General features: G+C 39.7%; 1 protein-coding gene across 1 annotated transcript in view; it reads left to right on the top strand.

Annotated features, from left to right (window-relative positions):
* The window catches only part of PAPPA (pappalysin 1), a 306,500-nt gene that overhangs the window by 116,338 nt on the left and 175,186 nt on the right, over positions 1 to 14,976 (top strand). Inside the window, exon 7 of the mRNA XM_069073822.1 lies at positions 1,242 to 1,743. Within this exon, the coding sequence (XP_068929923.1) occupies positions 1,242 to 1,743 (502 nt within the window). The remainder of the gene's footprint in view (positions 1 to 1,241; positions 1,744 to 14,976) is intronic.

Genomic DNA, 14,976 nt, shown 5'->3' with positions numbered 1-14,976 from the left:
TATACTCTTTCCATGATTCCACTGGTTTTCTAAGGTCTCGACTTTCAGTTCAAAATCCCATGATTCTATATGACACAGATAGCTAGCTGGCATAGTGTATAGAGTGCTGAACCTAGAATGAGGAAGACCTGAGCTCAAATCCAACTTCAGACACTTACTAAATTGTGACCTTGGGTCAGTCATTTAACTGTTGCCTGCCTTAATTTCCTCATTTATACAAGAAAATAAAAACCCTGTGGGGGGCGGATAACAATAGCAACTACTTCCCAGGGTGGTTAAGAGGATTACATGAGATAATACTTGTAAAATACTAAGCAAAATTTAAAGTGTTGTGTAAATGATACTTAATATTATTACAGTTAAGTTCATTCACTCCTAAATTCTTAGAGTTTTTAAACCTTTATAAGGGCCTATATGATATTATATAGCACATATACAATAAACTGAAAATGCACACTCAAAAAACTCATAATTCGATGCAGAAGAGATACGTTAAGCAGCATAAGTATACAACTTCATACTATTGGTCTAGAAGTGTTGAGGTGGTATATTGAGGTTGACTAGAGAGAAAAAAGAAAAAGATATTTTTAGAGAATGACCCCATATGGAGAAGGTGAGGATGGACAAGATCATCTCATGTTTCTTTCAACTCCATTGTTTGTAGTACTGGCTACTCTGTCTCTCTAGCAAATTCCGTTCAAGTAGAAAATGTTTTCTGTGTTCACTTGGTCCTTTCTTGAGTCTCTCCTTTCTAGGCTTTCCTTGACTTTTCATCCACCACTGTTGTTTCAAAGGGTATTATGTTGCAAGAGGAGGAAGGTGGACATCACAAAGTTTCATTAATTTTCCTCTTTTTCCTTTTTCTTGGGTAGGGAGAGGGGAGCATACTGTTTTATTCCATAGAAAGTTTTTGTATTGCTGCTGGGACTTTGGGAAGGTTTGAAGTCACGGGGAGGGGAAGTATGGAAGATTTGGTTATTCATTTTAAGATGAGTCATATACTCTGAATGTATGGTGATTCATCCATAATCTTTTTTTTTTGAGGGGGGTAGCAGAAGGAAGACTTTTCCAATATGTAACAAAGCTCTTTCTCTTTTTAATTTCCTTCCCATTCTTTCCTCCTCTCTCTACCCCAAATTGGAAAAGGCCCACCCTCTCATAAGTACTATCAGAAGCTTTAAGAACTTATTTATGCATCAGAATGGTGCCAACAGTTTTGTTCTTTCCTCTTTTTTCCACAGGCCACCCAGATGTAGAACAGCCCTGCAAATCAAGCGTCCGGACATGGAGCCCCAATTCTGCTGTTAATCATCACACAGTCCCCCCAGCCTGCCCAGAGCCCCAGGGATGCTACCTAGAACTGGAATTCCAGTACCCACTGATTCCTGAATCACTCACTGTATGGGTGACCCTTGTCTCCACAGACTGGGATTCTAGTGGGGCTGTAAATGATATCAAACTGCTGACTCTGAGTGGAAAAAACATCTCCCTGGGACCACAGAACATTTTCTGTGATATCCCACTGACCATCAAGATCCGGGATGTTGGTGAAGAGGTGTATGGCATCCAGATCTACACCCTGGATGAACACCTAGAAATTGATGCAGCCATGCTGACCTCTATCCCTGAGAGTCCCCTGTGTCTGGACTGTAAGCCCCTCAAGTACAAAGTTCTCCGAGATCCACCATTCCAGTCTGATATCCCCATTGTCATCTCTAACCTCAACAGGAGATACATAGATATGTAAGTCTGTGCCTCCCAGAAGGTTGGCAAAGTGGGACAGCAGGCTGAGGGAAATGGGGAAAGTGGGGAGAGTTACAATGAACTGAAGGGACTATAACTATGCTAGGAAATTATTATCCCCATTTTACAGAGGGAGACGTTAAGGCCTAGAAAGATTAACTTGCCCAAATCACACTCAAAATGGTCCAATGATTTATTGCTTATAAACCCAAACCAGTCTATTGAACTTTAAATATTAGAGAAGGAAGTTGTAAAGGGAGAACAAACTAGAAAGGGATTGTTAAAGGAAAGAAGAGGTATCATGAAGTAGCAAAAATATTAACTTACTGTCTAAATTTGGACAGGCCACTTCCCCTCTCTGGGCCTTAATTTTCTCACCTGTAAAATGGGAGGTGTTAGACTCAATGGTCTCTAAGTTCCCTTCCCTCTAATATTCTGGGATTCCCAATGATTATTTTTGGATAGTCTGTTTCAACACCTCAGGGAAATCTCTTCTATCCACTTAACATCCTCTTTCAGACAGCACTTATTCCCATGGAGATTTCCCACTTTATTTCTTTAACTATTCTCTACACAAGACCAGACATGTTAAAACTTCACTCTGATACCATTCCTGTAGGCTATGCAAAGGGATCACTTTTATAATTAGGAACACTTCAAAATGAGGTTCCTTCATAGGCTCAGAATGCTAGACTTTGAACCCATGGCAGAGATCATCTACTACAGTCCTTAACAAAACCATTAATTCCTTTTACTGCTCCCCCCAAAACAGCCATGTAGCCTTTACTAGAACACCTCCAATGACAGAAAACTGACTACCTTATGAGGCAACCCAAGCATTTTTCAGCCCCATCTAGATATTTACAAAATTCTTCCTTATATTAAGCTGAAATCAGTGTCTTAGTGGTTTCCAGAACATGGATACCTCAATAATTAAACATACTTGGATATGATATGAGATGAACCTGTCTTATACCAAATTTCATTTTTCTAGCAAACAGGGTTGTAGGGAATCACTTGAGGGGTAAACCATCAACACAGTTTAATCATTAGCTGACAAATATTTATTAAATATCTCTTATGTTTAAGGATCTGTACTGGGTCTTGAAGATACAAAGCAGTGTCAGCTGTTGCCCCTGTCTTCAAGGACCTTTCAAATTAGTTGGAATATATACATGTGTGGTTTTATAAATAAGTAAATATACACACAGATATATATATATATACACACACACATATATATATGTATTTGTGTGTGTACACATAAATATATGATAGATGTATACAATGAAACAATTATATCAATTGTATAAAACTAATAATATAAGACAATGTATAATAAATTCTATTTGAATCATGGATGACATTAAATACCATGGAAATTCATGGGAGGAATCACAGTCTTGGAAACTCTGCCATTCAATAATTGTTTAGAAGAACTGGGAGTATTTAACCTTAAGGAAAGATTTAACCTTAAAGGACAAAGTCATTATCTTCAAGTTTTGGGGTGATAATGGAAAAGAGATTAGACTTAGAATTATAGGATTTTTGAGCTAAAAGGTGTCTTAGAAATAATCAGATCCCCTCCACCCAGTGAGTTGCCCAAGGTCAGATAAAGAGTAACTAGCAGAACCAGGATTTAGACTTCTTATGCCCAGTCAGTGTTCTTTCTTATATACTATGCTGCCTCCTTCTTCTTCTGTTTGACTTTAGAAGGCAAAATTAAAAGTTATTGGGAGACAAATTTTGACCTGAAGAAAAGGGAAATAGCCTACCAATGAAAAGTGATCAGAAGTGTGACGGGTTGCCTGAGAATATGAGTTCCCCTTTTCAGGCAGTTGGGTGACCTTTTCACAGGGATGCTGGAAGTCTTTCTACTCAAGTATGAATTGGACTGGATGATTTCTACAGCTCTTTCTAGTTTTGAGTTTGGAGGGGTGGTTCTCTGAGGTGGGGAGTAGAAAATAGGGGGGAAAGTTGTTATTTTACAACTTGCATTTGAACAGTGTGAAGGTAAACCTTGAATTGTACAAGAGGTGAGAGGGCCTGAGATGAATCCTGGCTCTTCCATTTAGTATCCATTGATCTAGGTAGATAGGCTCTCTATCTGGTAGAAAAGTTCTCTACTGGCTTTGTCCTTGAGTCCCTCTGTAACCTTGGACAAGTCACTTCTGTTTACCCTGGCCACAGTTTCGTCTGTAAAATGAGAGAGTTGGATTAGGTGATATCTTCCAGCTTTAAATCATATCCTACTAAGGATGAGAAGACTTGGGACAGACAGCTAAGATAGAAGAGGCCCTTCCTGGCAGAAGAAGCATCATGAACAAGGACAAAGGGGAGAGTGAGTACAGTGTGTTTGAGGACAGTGTGGAGACTTGTTTGGCAGAAACCTAAAGTTTGTTTTGGGGTATATGATTTTCATGTTCTTGTTTTATTTCAATACACTAGTTACATTAAGTCCCCAGTCTTGGTTCCTTGGCCTTCTTGGAGTAGTGTGAGGCCAGCCCTGGAAGTCCCTTTGTGCCAGGAGTAGAAAGCACTTTGTAGAAAGGGTCATCCCAGTTCCTCTCAAAGTGATGCCAAAATGTGTGGAAAATCATTGCAGTTTTAATAAGCTCTGTTTCACAGGGGCTCTGTGGAGGAATGTCCAGGGGATAGGACTCCTGTCCAAGTCAGCAAGTAAGAAAGATGGTTGGGAAAACAGGAAAGTGACCCAGTCCTTTAGGAGCTTCTAGCCTATGTCCAGCAGCACCCCATACAGAGGATGTGAAAAGTGAAATGATTGTGATCCACTGGATCCCTTGGGAAGGAAATTTTTTGTCTTAAGTTCCAACAGAGGTCATAGGGCGGCCAGGACAGTAAGGAGCTTATGGTGACAACTCAGGAATATCAGGATGATGCAATGAAACATATCCATAGGATACGGGTTCTTCCCATAGTACTGGAAGTCCTGACAACCTGAATTCTAGTTCGGCTTCTTGGGTCTTGTCTTTCTCATCTGTATAATGAAGGAGTTCTAGGCACCTATTATCCCTTCCTACTCTACAGTCCATGTTCTAAGGCCATTTATATCGCTACCATTTGGGGCTTTTGGTCGTACTGTTCTGTGTTCTGAGGTCCCTCCCTTGGTTCCATGATCCTTTCTGGTTCTAATGGTTCACATTCAATGATATGAAACTAAAGGCTATTCCACTTCTTCCCCAAACCACCCCTAGACAGAGATGTACTTATGTGGCCCTTCAACCCTGAGGGATTACTTTCCCTCATCTTTATCTGTGTTTGGTCATGGATAGCACATTCAAAATCTCTGAGCTCCTCTTGGCTCATCATCCGGATTGTTCTTTGAATCTCCGAATAAATGAAACCCGGCATTCCAAAGAGATCGAGCATTCCAGCTTTTTTATCTCTTGGTAATTTGAGTTATAAACCCCAACACAAATACCTTTTGTATGTGTATGTGTGTGTATATATAAAACTGCTCTCACATTTTTTCCATATCAAATAAACTGGCACTCACACAAGTTCTATATAAAGACATTTTGAGGAGAGAAGAAAAAAAAAAAGAATGAAATGCTTTTCTTTCCTCCCCAAGCCTCCCATCTCATCCCATGATTCCCTCTGACCTTTTCCTTCATTTTTCCCCCTAATGAAAATATTTATTCCTTCAATTATCTGTGCAAGAAATTATTCACCAAGGTGTGACGCTGGAGGAAGAAAATCCCATGGTCACTATTTGGAAGCTTCAAGGAGTTAAATTTTGATTTTTGTGAGGGAGCCAGGAAGTGGAGTAAGAAATTCAGACCTTTTCCCTCAAAAGAGGGGCTCTCAGCAAGGCAGAGAAGGGCACTTAGAGGGGAGAGATGAAATATTCTCTCTTTGGGGAAAGTAGATGAGTGAGTCTTCATACACAGAGACCACAACTGAAATCTTTGAAGAGACAAGGGGAAGAGAGGGGAGAGAAGAAAATAAACATTTGTAAAGCGTCTACTATATACCAGGTATGGTGCTAAGTGCTTTTAACAAGTATTATCCCATTTGATGCTCATGGCAACCCTGTTGGCTAGGTAGGTGGATTCTCACCTCCATTTTGGAATAACGGAGACAAAGGAGTTTAAGTGACTTGTCCAGAGTCACATAGTTTAGTATCTGAGTTTGAATTTGGACTTAGGCCTTCCTGATTCCGGGTCCAGTGCTCTTTCTACTACACTATTAGCTGCCTCAGAATGGGATTAGGAAATTTTCCCTTACTCTCCTCAGAAGTATGTAGATAAATATAACTTTAGGAAAAGTTACCACCCAGAATAGCCATCACCTCCAAATTAAAATAGAACAGTGAGGATCTTTTTGCTTCTTTCTTTAGGCTAACACCTTTCCTTCTTTATAGACCTTGTATTTACTTATATTCATGGTCATCTTCCCCAGTAGAATATAATCTCCTTCAGGACAGAAACTTTTTATTTTATTTGCTCTGTATCCTCAACACTTAACACAATTATATATAGCATATGCTTAATAATTGCTTTTTAACTGATTGAGGAGATGTACTAGTAGGATTTAGAACTAGGAGAATTTAGGATCATATGGCCCGACCATTACCTCTGATTTTATTTTTAAATAAGATTTACTGATGCTTCCTTTTGTTTTTACTTTACATGCATTCCTAAGTATGTGCTTTCTTAGTCAGATAGCTTTACCTTGTAATAAATATTTTAAACAGGAAAAAAAATGTTTCATAAAACCAACCAATGCATGTACTGTGTCTGACCTCATGTATATTCCATACCCATAGTCCTCCACCTCTCCAATGAAGGGAATGGAGTTCAGCTCTAATTGTTGAAAAATTAATACTCATTTGAAATGTCCCAAGTGACAAATACCATTTTTAATTCCTCATCCTCTGGGTATTTCAGGGTAAAATGGGATGCATGTCTAACACTGAACTCATCCTCTTTCTCCCAGGGCTAGCCGTTCCCTTTCATTTCTTGATATCTGTGAATTTCACTACCATCTTTGCAGCCGCCTAGGCGCATAGCTTTGAGATCACTTTTTACTCTTCCCTTTCCCTCACTTCTAACATCCAGTTGTTTGTCAACTTTTGTCATTTGTCTCATTGGGTAACTATTAAAGTTAAGATACCTGGTTTAATCTGGGATTTTCATACCTGTTATTTCCCTGTGACTTAATGTGCATATTTGGACAAGTAATTTAACCTCAGTTCACCTTTCTGGGCCTCATTCTCCTTAATAAGCAGATTGGGCTGTATAATCTTCCCTACAATAAGTCCCTTTCTGTTTTAAATCTTAAGATACTTGTTTATACCCCTGCAACAGGTCTTACATTTTTCCTTTTTTCTCATCACAACTCCTCGTACTTTTCTTGCTTAGAATATTGCTAATAACCTCATAACTGATCTTCTTCCCTCAAGTCTATTAAACTCTTTACCCTTGAATCCATCCTGCCCACCACTCACACTGTTACCCAGCTCATGTTCTTAATGCATTCCTCTGATTAAATAATTGTTTGAGCCAAAAACTTCCATAGCCTCTCATTGCCTACCAGATCAAGTCCTCAAGCACCTTCTAAGTGCCAGATACTATATTAGACACTTAGGATATACACACACATACACATGCATGTATATTTACAAATGCATGAATGTATTTGTATATATAATATACACATGTATATACACAGTGCATCACAACAATGCATACATGTGCATATGTGAATATAAGCATGCACACACATGTGTATGCATACATGCACATATGCATATGTGTATGTAAGTATGTATGTGGTATATGTACTCATCATCCTGGCTTTGAAGGTCCAGCACAATCTGATGTCAATCTGTCTTTCCAGCTTCTCATCCTATTCTACATTCCAGCTAAACTGAACTAATTTTCATGACTTGATCTTCTCCTAATCTCTTCCATTTTCTTTCTTTTTTATTGCTCAAACCTTACCCCATTCCTGAAGCTGACTCTCTCTTCACTGCCTTTTCCATTTATTGATGTCCCTTCAGGGTGCCTGCTCTTGAAGGTTTACTTGACTCACTCTAGAAAAAATAATCATTTCTTATTTAAGTTTTTAATAGCACTCTACCTGGACTTCTCCTTTTTATTTCCCCCTCTGCCTTGTATGCTAATGTGGTGGCTCTTTGTTTTTTTTTTTTATGGTTATGTGTATTCTTCCTCACATTTGATTATAACTTCCTTGATAGCAGAGGCTGAGCCAGCTATCTTTTTATCCCTGAAGCTGAGGACAAGGCCTTGTACATAGTATCTGTTAAGGGAATGAATGAATGAATAAATGAATGAATGATTTGCCCTTGGACTCCTCTGGAGAATTATGCAATGAGTTACATAATATGCGCATCTCATTCACTCACAATCTCTTTTAATAGAGATGAAATCTAAATCTGAGAAGTACAAACCACTTAGCCAAACCTCTAGGAACAGTCAGCAGCTAAACTAGGATTAGAACTCATCTCTTCCTCGCTCCATTGGTGACCTCAGACCACCAACCCACGCATTAGCTCCTGTGACCTACCCACAAGCCTCTGGAACAAATGGATGCCTCCCTGCTCTGTTACGCAGCCAGTTCCTTGTGGCTCTGGCCCGAAGAGTCAAGCAGAGGAGCTTTTGTTTCCCTGGTTAACTATATCACACTCTTGCACTGAGCAGAATGATTTTTGTTTGTTTCTTTTGCCTGGGGTTGGCCCACAGAAACATAGATCCTTACGTGATCCTGGAAATTAAAGCCCTTGGATGTATCAGAGCCAAAGAACATCCCTGTGCTTGTGGGAGCTCTATGGCACAGAGGCCACACAATCAGTGAGCTGATTTTCCCTCTAGGAGCAGTTCTTTCCAGCTCAATAACTTAAAAAAAGTTACTGTTTCTCCCCCACATAGCCTTTTGCCCCCTTCCCCACTGCTACTATGGCACATGAGCTTTCTTTTTTTTTTTTTAAAGCAATCGGGGTTAAGTAACTTGCTCAAGGTTCCACGGCCAGTTATTTCTGGGTGTGGTGCTGAGTATCTGAGCCCAGATTTGATCCCCAGGTCATCCTGACACTGGAGCCGGTGCTCTTACTCGCTGAGCCACCTGGCCATGCCTAAGCAATTGGGGTTAAGTAACTTGCTCAAGGTTACATGGCCAGTTATTTCTGGGTGTGGTGCTCAGTATCTGAGCCCAGATTTGATCCCCAGGTCATCCTGACACTGGAGCCGGTGCTCTTACTCGCTGAGCCACCTGGCCGCGCCTAAGTAATTGGGGTTAAGTAACTTGCTCAAGGTTACACAGCCAGGTGTTTCTGGGTAGTTGCTAAGTGTCAGAATCCGGATTCGATCCCCAGGTCATCCCAACACTGGAGCCGGTGCTCTTACTTGCTGTGCTACCTGGCCGCCCCTGCATGAGCTTTCTTAAAGAAAAGACACTGACTTTGCTCTCTCCTACCCCAAGAAAAGAGTTCATGCCTAAGACCTCATTTCCCTAATCTAGTAATGAAGCCCTCATCATCATGGAATCTTAGAATCTTGGAGTTGGAAGGGATATCAAGGTGGGGAGGGTCACTTCATCCAACCTTCAATGTCCTGATGGACTCCTCTGAACATGCCCTGCCTTGCTAATGTCCCACTTAAACTACGGGACCCAGAATTAAACATAAAATCATACCATCACAGAGTATATTTTATGTACTCTATTCAATTATACAAATAATTAGCATATTCAACAACTGGAGGGACCCTTGATAAAGGAACTCCCTTCTCCAACCCATCTATTATTTTATTTTTTATTTTTATTTTTTTAAAAGCAATTGGGGTTAAGTAACTTGCCCAAGGTTACATGGCCAGTTATTTTGTGTGGCTGTTAAGTATCTGAGGCCAGAACTGATCCCGGGTCCTCCAGACTCCAGGGCTGATGCTCTTACTCACTGCACCACCTCCATCTGTTATTTTAGTAGAATAATTCTTAGGGAATTTCCTGAGGCACCTAGTGGCACAGTTGAAGAGAGCCCTGGGCTTAGAGTCAGGAGAACCTGAGTTCAAATTTGGCCTCAGACACGTACTAGTTGTATGACCCTGGGCAAGTCACTTAACCTCTGTTTGCCTTAATTTCCTCAACTGTAAAATGTGGGTGATAACAACATCTATCTCTTAGTATTATTGTGAGCACAAATGAGATATTTGTAAAAAGCACTTAGCACAGTGTCTGCCACATAGTAGGTATGATATAAATGTCTATTCCTTCTCCTTCCCTTTCTCTTTCCTGGGGCACAAAGACTTTAAGTGAATTTCCTAGAATTGCACAGATAGTAAGTGCCAGTGTCAGTGTTTGAACCTGAATCTTCCTCATGCCAAATCCAATATTTTTCTACTATGCCACATTGCCCCTCTTTTATAGAAACTAGATTTCTGTTAGTGCAACAATTTCTGTGGACCTGTTCCTTTGTATTCATTATCTACTTTTTCATTAGGAATGTTCTATTTCATATCTAGATACACATTTGCTTTTTTAAGTGGTTTAGACTGTACAGGCTTATATATAATCTTTTTTATCTTGCTAGGTGTCATTTTTTTGTTTCCATAACTGGTGACAACAGATTCAGAATCTCAGAACTGGAACGTATTTCAGAGGTCATCTAGTCCAGGGGTATCAAACTCACAGACCTTATGCAGCAGGTGACCTATAAAATTCATAGGCAAAACTCCCAAGTATGGCCTGATCCAGACTAAAATGTAATCAGGAATGTTTAACAAAAGAAATGAAAATATAATAAAATAGAGATAATGTTAATTTGAGGTTTTCTAAGTCAATATCCAACCCTTCCAGGGTCACTTTCTTTTTGAGTTTGATATCCCTGATCTAATCCAACTTGAGTATCTTCCATGTCTCTGATAAGCAGTCATCCAGCCTATGCTTAAAGAATTCCAGCAAGGAAGAACTCACCATCTTCCAACACTTCTACTTTTGAACAGTTCCAAAAGATAGGTATTCACTTTCTATAGAGATGAACTCTTCTCTGTACCTTTTATCTATGGGTCTTAGTTCTATCCTTTAGAAAAATGCCAAACAAGTCTTATCACACAAGCAGACTTTAGGAGGAATCAAGTAGTGGTCCAGAAAGGCGGATTTTGTTTCTTCCAAGTAACAATGTAGTGATGAAAATAAGGGAGAAAGGCAAACTATTATTCTTAATTAAAAAAAAATTCACCAAGATCATAAGGAGGATGCCTTGAGGAAATCTAAACATTTTAGAACCATTGTAGTTTCCGGTAACATGTTGCTGATATACATGATTTGAGCTGGATCTATTCCTGAGTACCTCTCCCCCTCCCCCCAACCCGCACATCTATCCAATAAAATCACTACTGATTTCTGAAATGCTGCCAGACCCAAGAATGGATGTTATACATCATAAGTGATAGCTGATATTCTTAGAGCCAGAATTAATGCCATGTTGACCAGACACAAAATATTGTTAAGTCAATTCCACTTTATTTCTAGAAGCTGGGCAACCTCATCTCTTCCTCCCCCTTGTCTGTTTCAGGCCAAGCACCTCTCATGATGAAATACGATTTTCAGGAACATTAGGGAGAGCAAAAGGGATCAGTTAAACTGACAGATTTCCCAAACCACTATCTATGGCAAAAGCTATTAATATCCCTAAAGGGTGAAGGGCTATCCTTTGTGGTATTAGAGGAAAATACTGAGCCCCTTTATCCGTGTGTGCATGGGTCAGTCTGTTACTCCTCGGGATTAAAACATAGAATTCTCTATAAAGGAAACTTAGTGATCATCAGTTCCCTCATCAATCAAATAAGGAGCATTAGATTAGATGATCTCTAAAGTCCTATCCATCTCTGATTATGTATGACTATGTTTAGTACCATTCCATCATTTGATAAATGAAGAAAGTGAGGGCCAGAGAGTGGTATGACCTAGTCAAAGTCACACAGACAGTTTGCTTAGGATCAATGCCAGGAACAAATTCCAAATGTCCGAGATCCTTGTCTTCTGTCTTTTCAGTGGCAAGCAGAATCAATCAAGCTGCCAATCAACAAAGCTCCCAAACCCTGCTCCATGGTAGACACTACTGTGGTTATTATTTAGTCTAAAGGGATCCTTAGATTTCCCTTTTATTTATTATCTCTTTTAAAACATTATTTATATCTTTTTTTTTTTTTGCTTTTTGGAGGGGGGAAGGCAGGGCAGTTGGGGTTAAGTGACTTGCCCAAGGTCACACAGCTAGTTTTTGTGTGTGTGTTAAGTGTCTGAGGCCGAATTTGAACTCAGCTCCTCCTGACTCCAGGGGCAGTGCTCTATTCACTGTGCCACCTAGCACCCCCTTATATCTTGTTTTTATATCACCTTTATTTCTAAGTATATCCTCAGATTTTCACTTCAGAAATCATTATGAAGGACAAAATATCCTGAACCTTTCTGATCTTGTTTGTTCCTCTTTACCGCTAGGAGAGGGAAGGAAGGGAAGGAGGAAGGAAGGAAAGGAATTGAAAGAAAAATAAAGTCAGGGGAAGGAGAGATAAGGTGAGCTCAAGTTTGGTTAAACCATAGTGTGTGGGAAGAGAAATAATGTATAATAAGGGAAGGTTTTATTGATATAAATCAAGCTATTTATATCTCATCCTGTTTACCTGTAGTTTGGTAAAGAGGACCTGATTTTGTCTCTCACCCTCTCTCTCTCTCTACTCCCCTCACATAGTTTCTATATGGGTATGTCTATTTGAATGAATTAATAAATGGACGAAGCACAAAATAGCAATAGAACCATTACATATTGGATAACAGTAAATGAAATCCATTTATAATCAGTTTTGAAAGGAGTAGTCATAGGATTGAAAGCTGAAAATTATATTAGAGTTATCATGGAATCTAGCCCTCTCCTTTTACAGGTGAGGGAAATGAGTCTCAGTGAAGTTAGGGGACTTTTTGAAGGACACACAGGTAAGTAACAGTGTCATGACAAAGCTGGTGCACAAATTCACTTTTTTGTGCTCTTCGTATTGAGAAGGGTCTCCATGGGACTTTAAGAATTTTACAATATGTAATGAACAATAAAGTCATCAGGCCGTAGGGAGAAGTGAATACGACTGAGGATTTTATTTTTTTTCCTCTGAAGAAACACTCTAGGGTTATACATATATGAGGCATTATCATATTACAGCTACTACATTTTTTAAAACTGAGTTTGTTCTGTGTAGCAGATACACCTAAAAGCACACACACTCAGCTTTTTTCCCTAGTACTTACACACGTAGAGAGACAAATATACACACAAGGACAGACAGGTAGACATACACATACATACACACAATCTAATATATTCTCACATTTGTCTTACTTGAGCCAGGACCTCAGTTACAGCATTAGTCATATAATTAGATGTACAAAACAAAGTTTAATAGAGTTGAGAAAAAGGACACCTACTACAGCATGTTGGAAACAATACAGGAGATGGAGGGTTTACTCTTGGCTCTGTCATAAACTGTTTCTGTGAATTTCCTCATCTGTAAAATGAAGGTCTTCGTGAAATAGATGATTTCTAATGATCCTCTTTCAGCCATAACATTCTGCTATGCCATTTACTAGGTGTCCTTCAAGATTGAGCGCAAAGCCCACCTTCTCCAGGTGGTTTTTCCCTCTCTCCTCTGTTCCTAAATATGTTCCCCTTCTGGATTATCTTCATCCGCCATGTTTTTATTGCATATGTATGTATATATGCCTAGTTATTTACATGCTGTGCTCCTCACTATGTCAGCTTCTTGAGTGTAGGGACTATTTTAATCTTTTTATCTCCAGCACTTAGAACAGTGGCAGGCGCATAGCAAGTGCTGAAAAAATAATTATTGCTGACTGATTCTATATATGAAGCTAGGGCACAGGTTCTCCACAGATTGACTTTTGGGGGGGAGGGGGGAAGGCAAGGCAATTGGGTTAAGTGATTTGCCTAAGGTCACACAGATAATTAAGTTCCATGTGTCTGAGGTCATATTTGAACTCAGGTCCTCCTGACTTCAGGGTTGGAACTCTATTCACTGCGCCACCTAACTGTCCCCACAGATTGACTTTGATACTTAAGCAACATGTAGGAAGAATGATTTATGTATTGAGAAATGAGCAGGTGTCTGAGCCTTTTTGAGTAGCCAATGGTCAGAACAGTTCTAACAAAATCTTTAAGGCAAGTTGAAATTTATTTTCCTTGGTTACTCTAAAACCTAATCCAAGACACTTTTAGAATCTTGGTAGCTTAACATGCACTGAGCCCTCACTAGAACTTTGCATAGATTTTGTGTTAGAACCAGGGTTTGAGCTCAGGTCTGTTGACTCCAAGTCCAGTGATCTGTTAACAATATTACACTACTCTAACCTAGCTCTGTTATAAGGTAGTTCCACAGCTTGGGTCTTGTAAAGACAGCTTTATAGTGAAATTCCCAGGCTCTGCAGGTCATTATCTTCTCTTCCAGGTATGGATGTGAGCAGCTGATTTTATTTTTTCCCTTCATTGATTCTCAAAGTGTGTTCCAGGGTTCATTGGTGTCCTGAAAGGTTCCTCCAGGTGGTCTCTAGTCTAGTCTTCTGAAGTATATCTACAGCATGACAAGGTTTAGACTCTGGTTTCTAGCCTGAATTAATCATTTACATATGGTCTTTAATAAATGCCAGGCAAGTCCTCATTGAAGTTTCATCCAAAGCAATACCAGCCTTCTCGTTCATTCTGGTGAGGATTTTTCTGTTGTTATTTTTCCCTTTATAATAGGATGTAGTAGAGAGCAGTATGGGTAGTTAGCCAATGGGTTTTTTAGCTAATGTCCAAATATCATGTGAATTGAAAAGTTTGAAAGCCACGTCTCTAAAGCAAAGCCAAGCTAGTCTAAAGCCAACTTAATTATGCACAAAGCCCATCTCAGAGAAGTTTCGGGCAGAAAGTATTCCTGAAGTGTCTGTACCTCCTGTGGGCTGGTCAGCCCCTCATCAGTCAGTCAGCAAACATCTGTGAAGTACCTGGTTTGTGCCACAGATGGTCATAGACACTGTGATCCCCAAAATAAACCTGAAACAGTCTCTGTTGTGGAGGGGCTTCCATCTGCAAAACAGGACTAGGGAAACATTACCTATCTACCTTACAAGGTAAATGTGAAGCTACTAGGAGTAGACGTTGGAAATCAGGAAGTGTTATCTCTCTGAATGTAAACCATCCTCGTTTGGGGC

Source organism: Petaurus breviceps, unplaced genomic scaffold, assembly GCF_028583685.1.
Source record: "Petaurus breviceps papuanus isolate PSGF00001 unplaced genomic scaffold, PetGlider_PUasm1.0 90879, whole genome shotgun sequence".
Classification (NCBI taxonomy): domain Eukaryota; kingdom Metazoa; phylum Chordata; class Mammalia; order Diprotodontia; family Petauridae; genus Petaurus; species Petaurus breviceps.
This window is presented reverse-complemented; position numbering and strand designations above follow the sequence as displayed.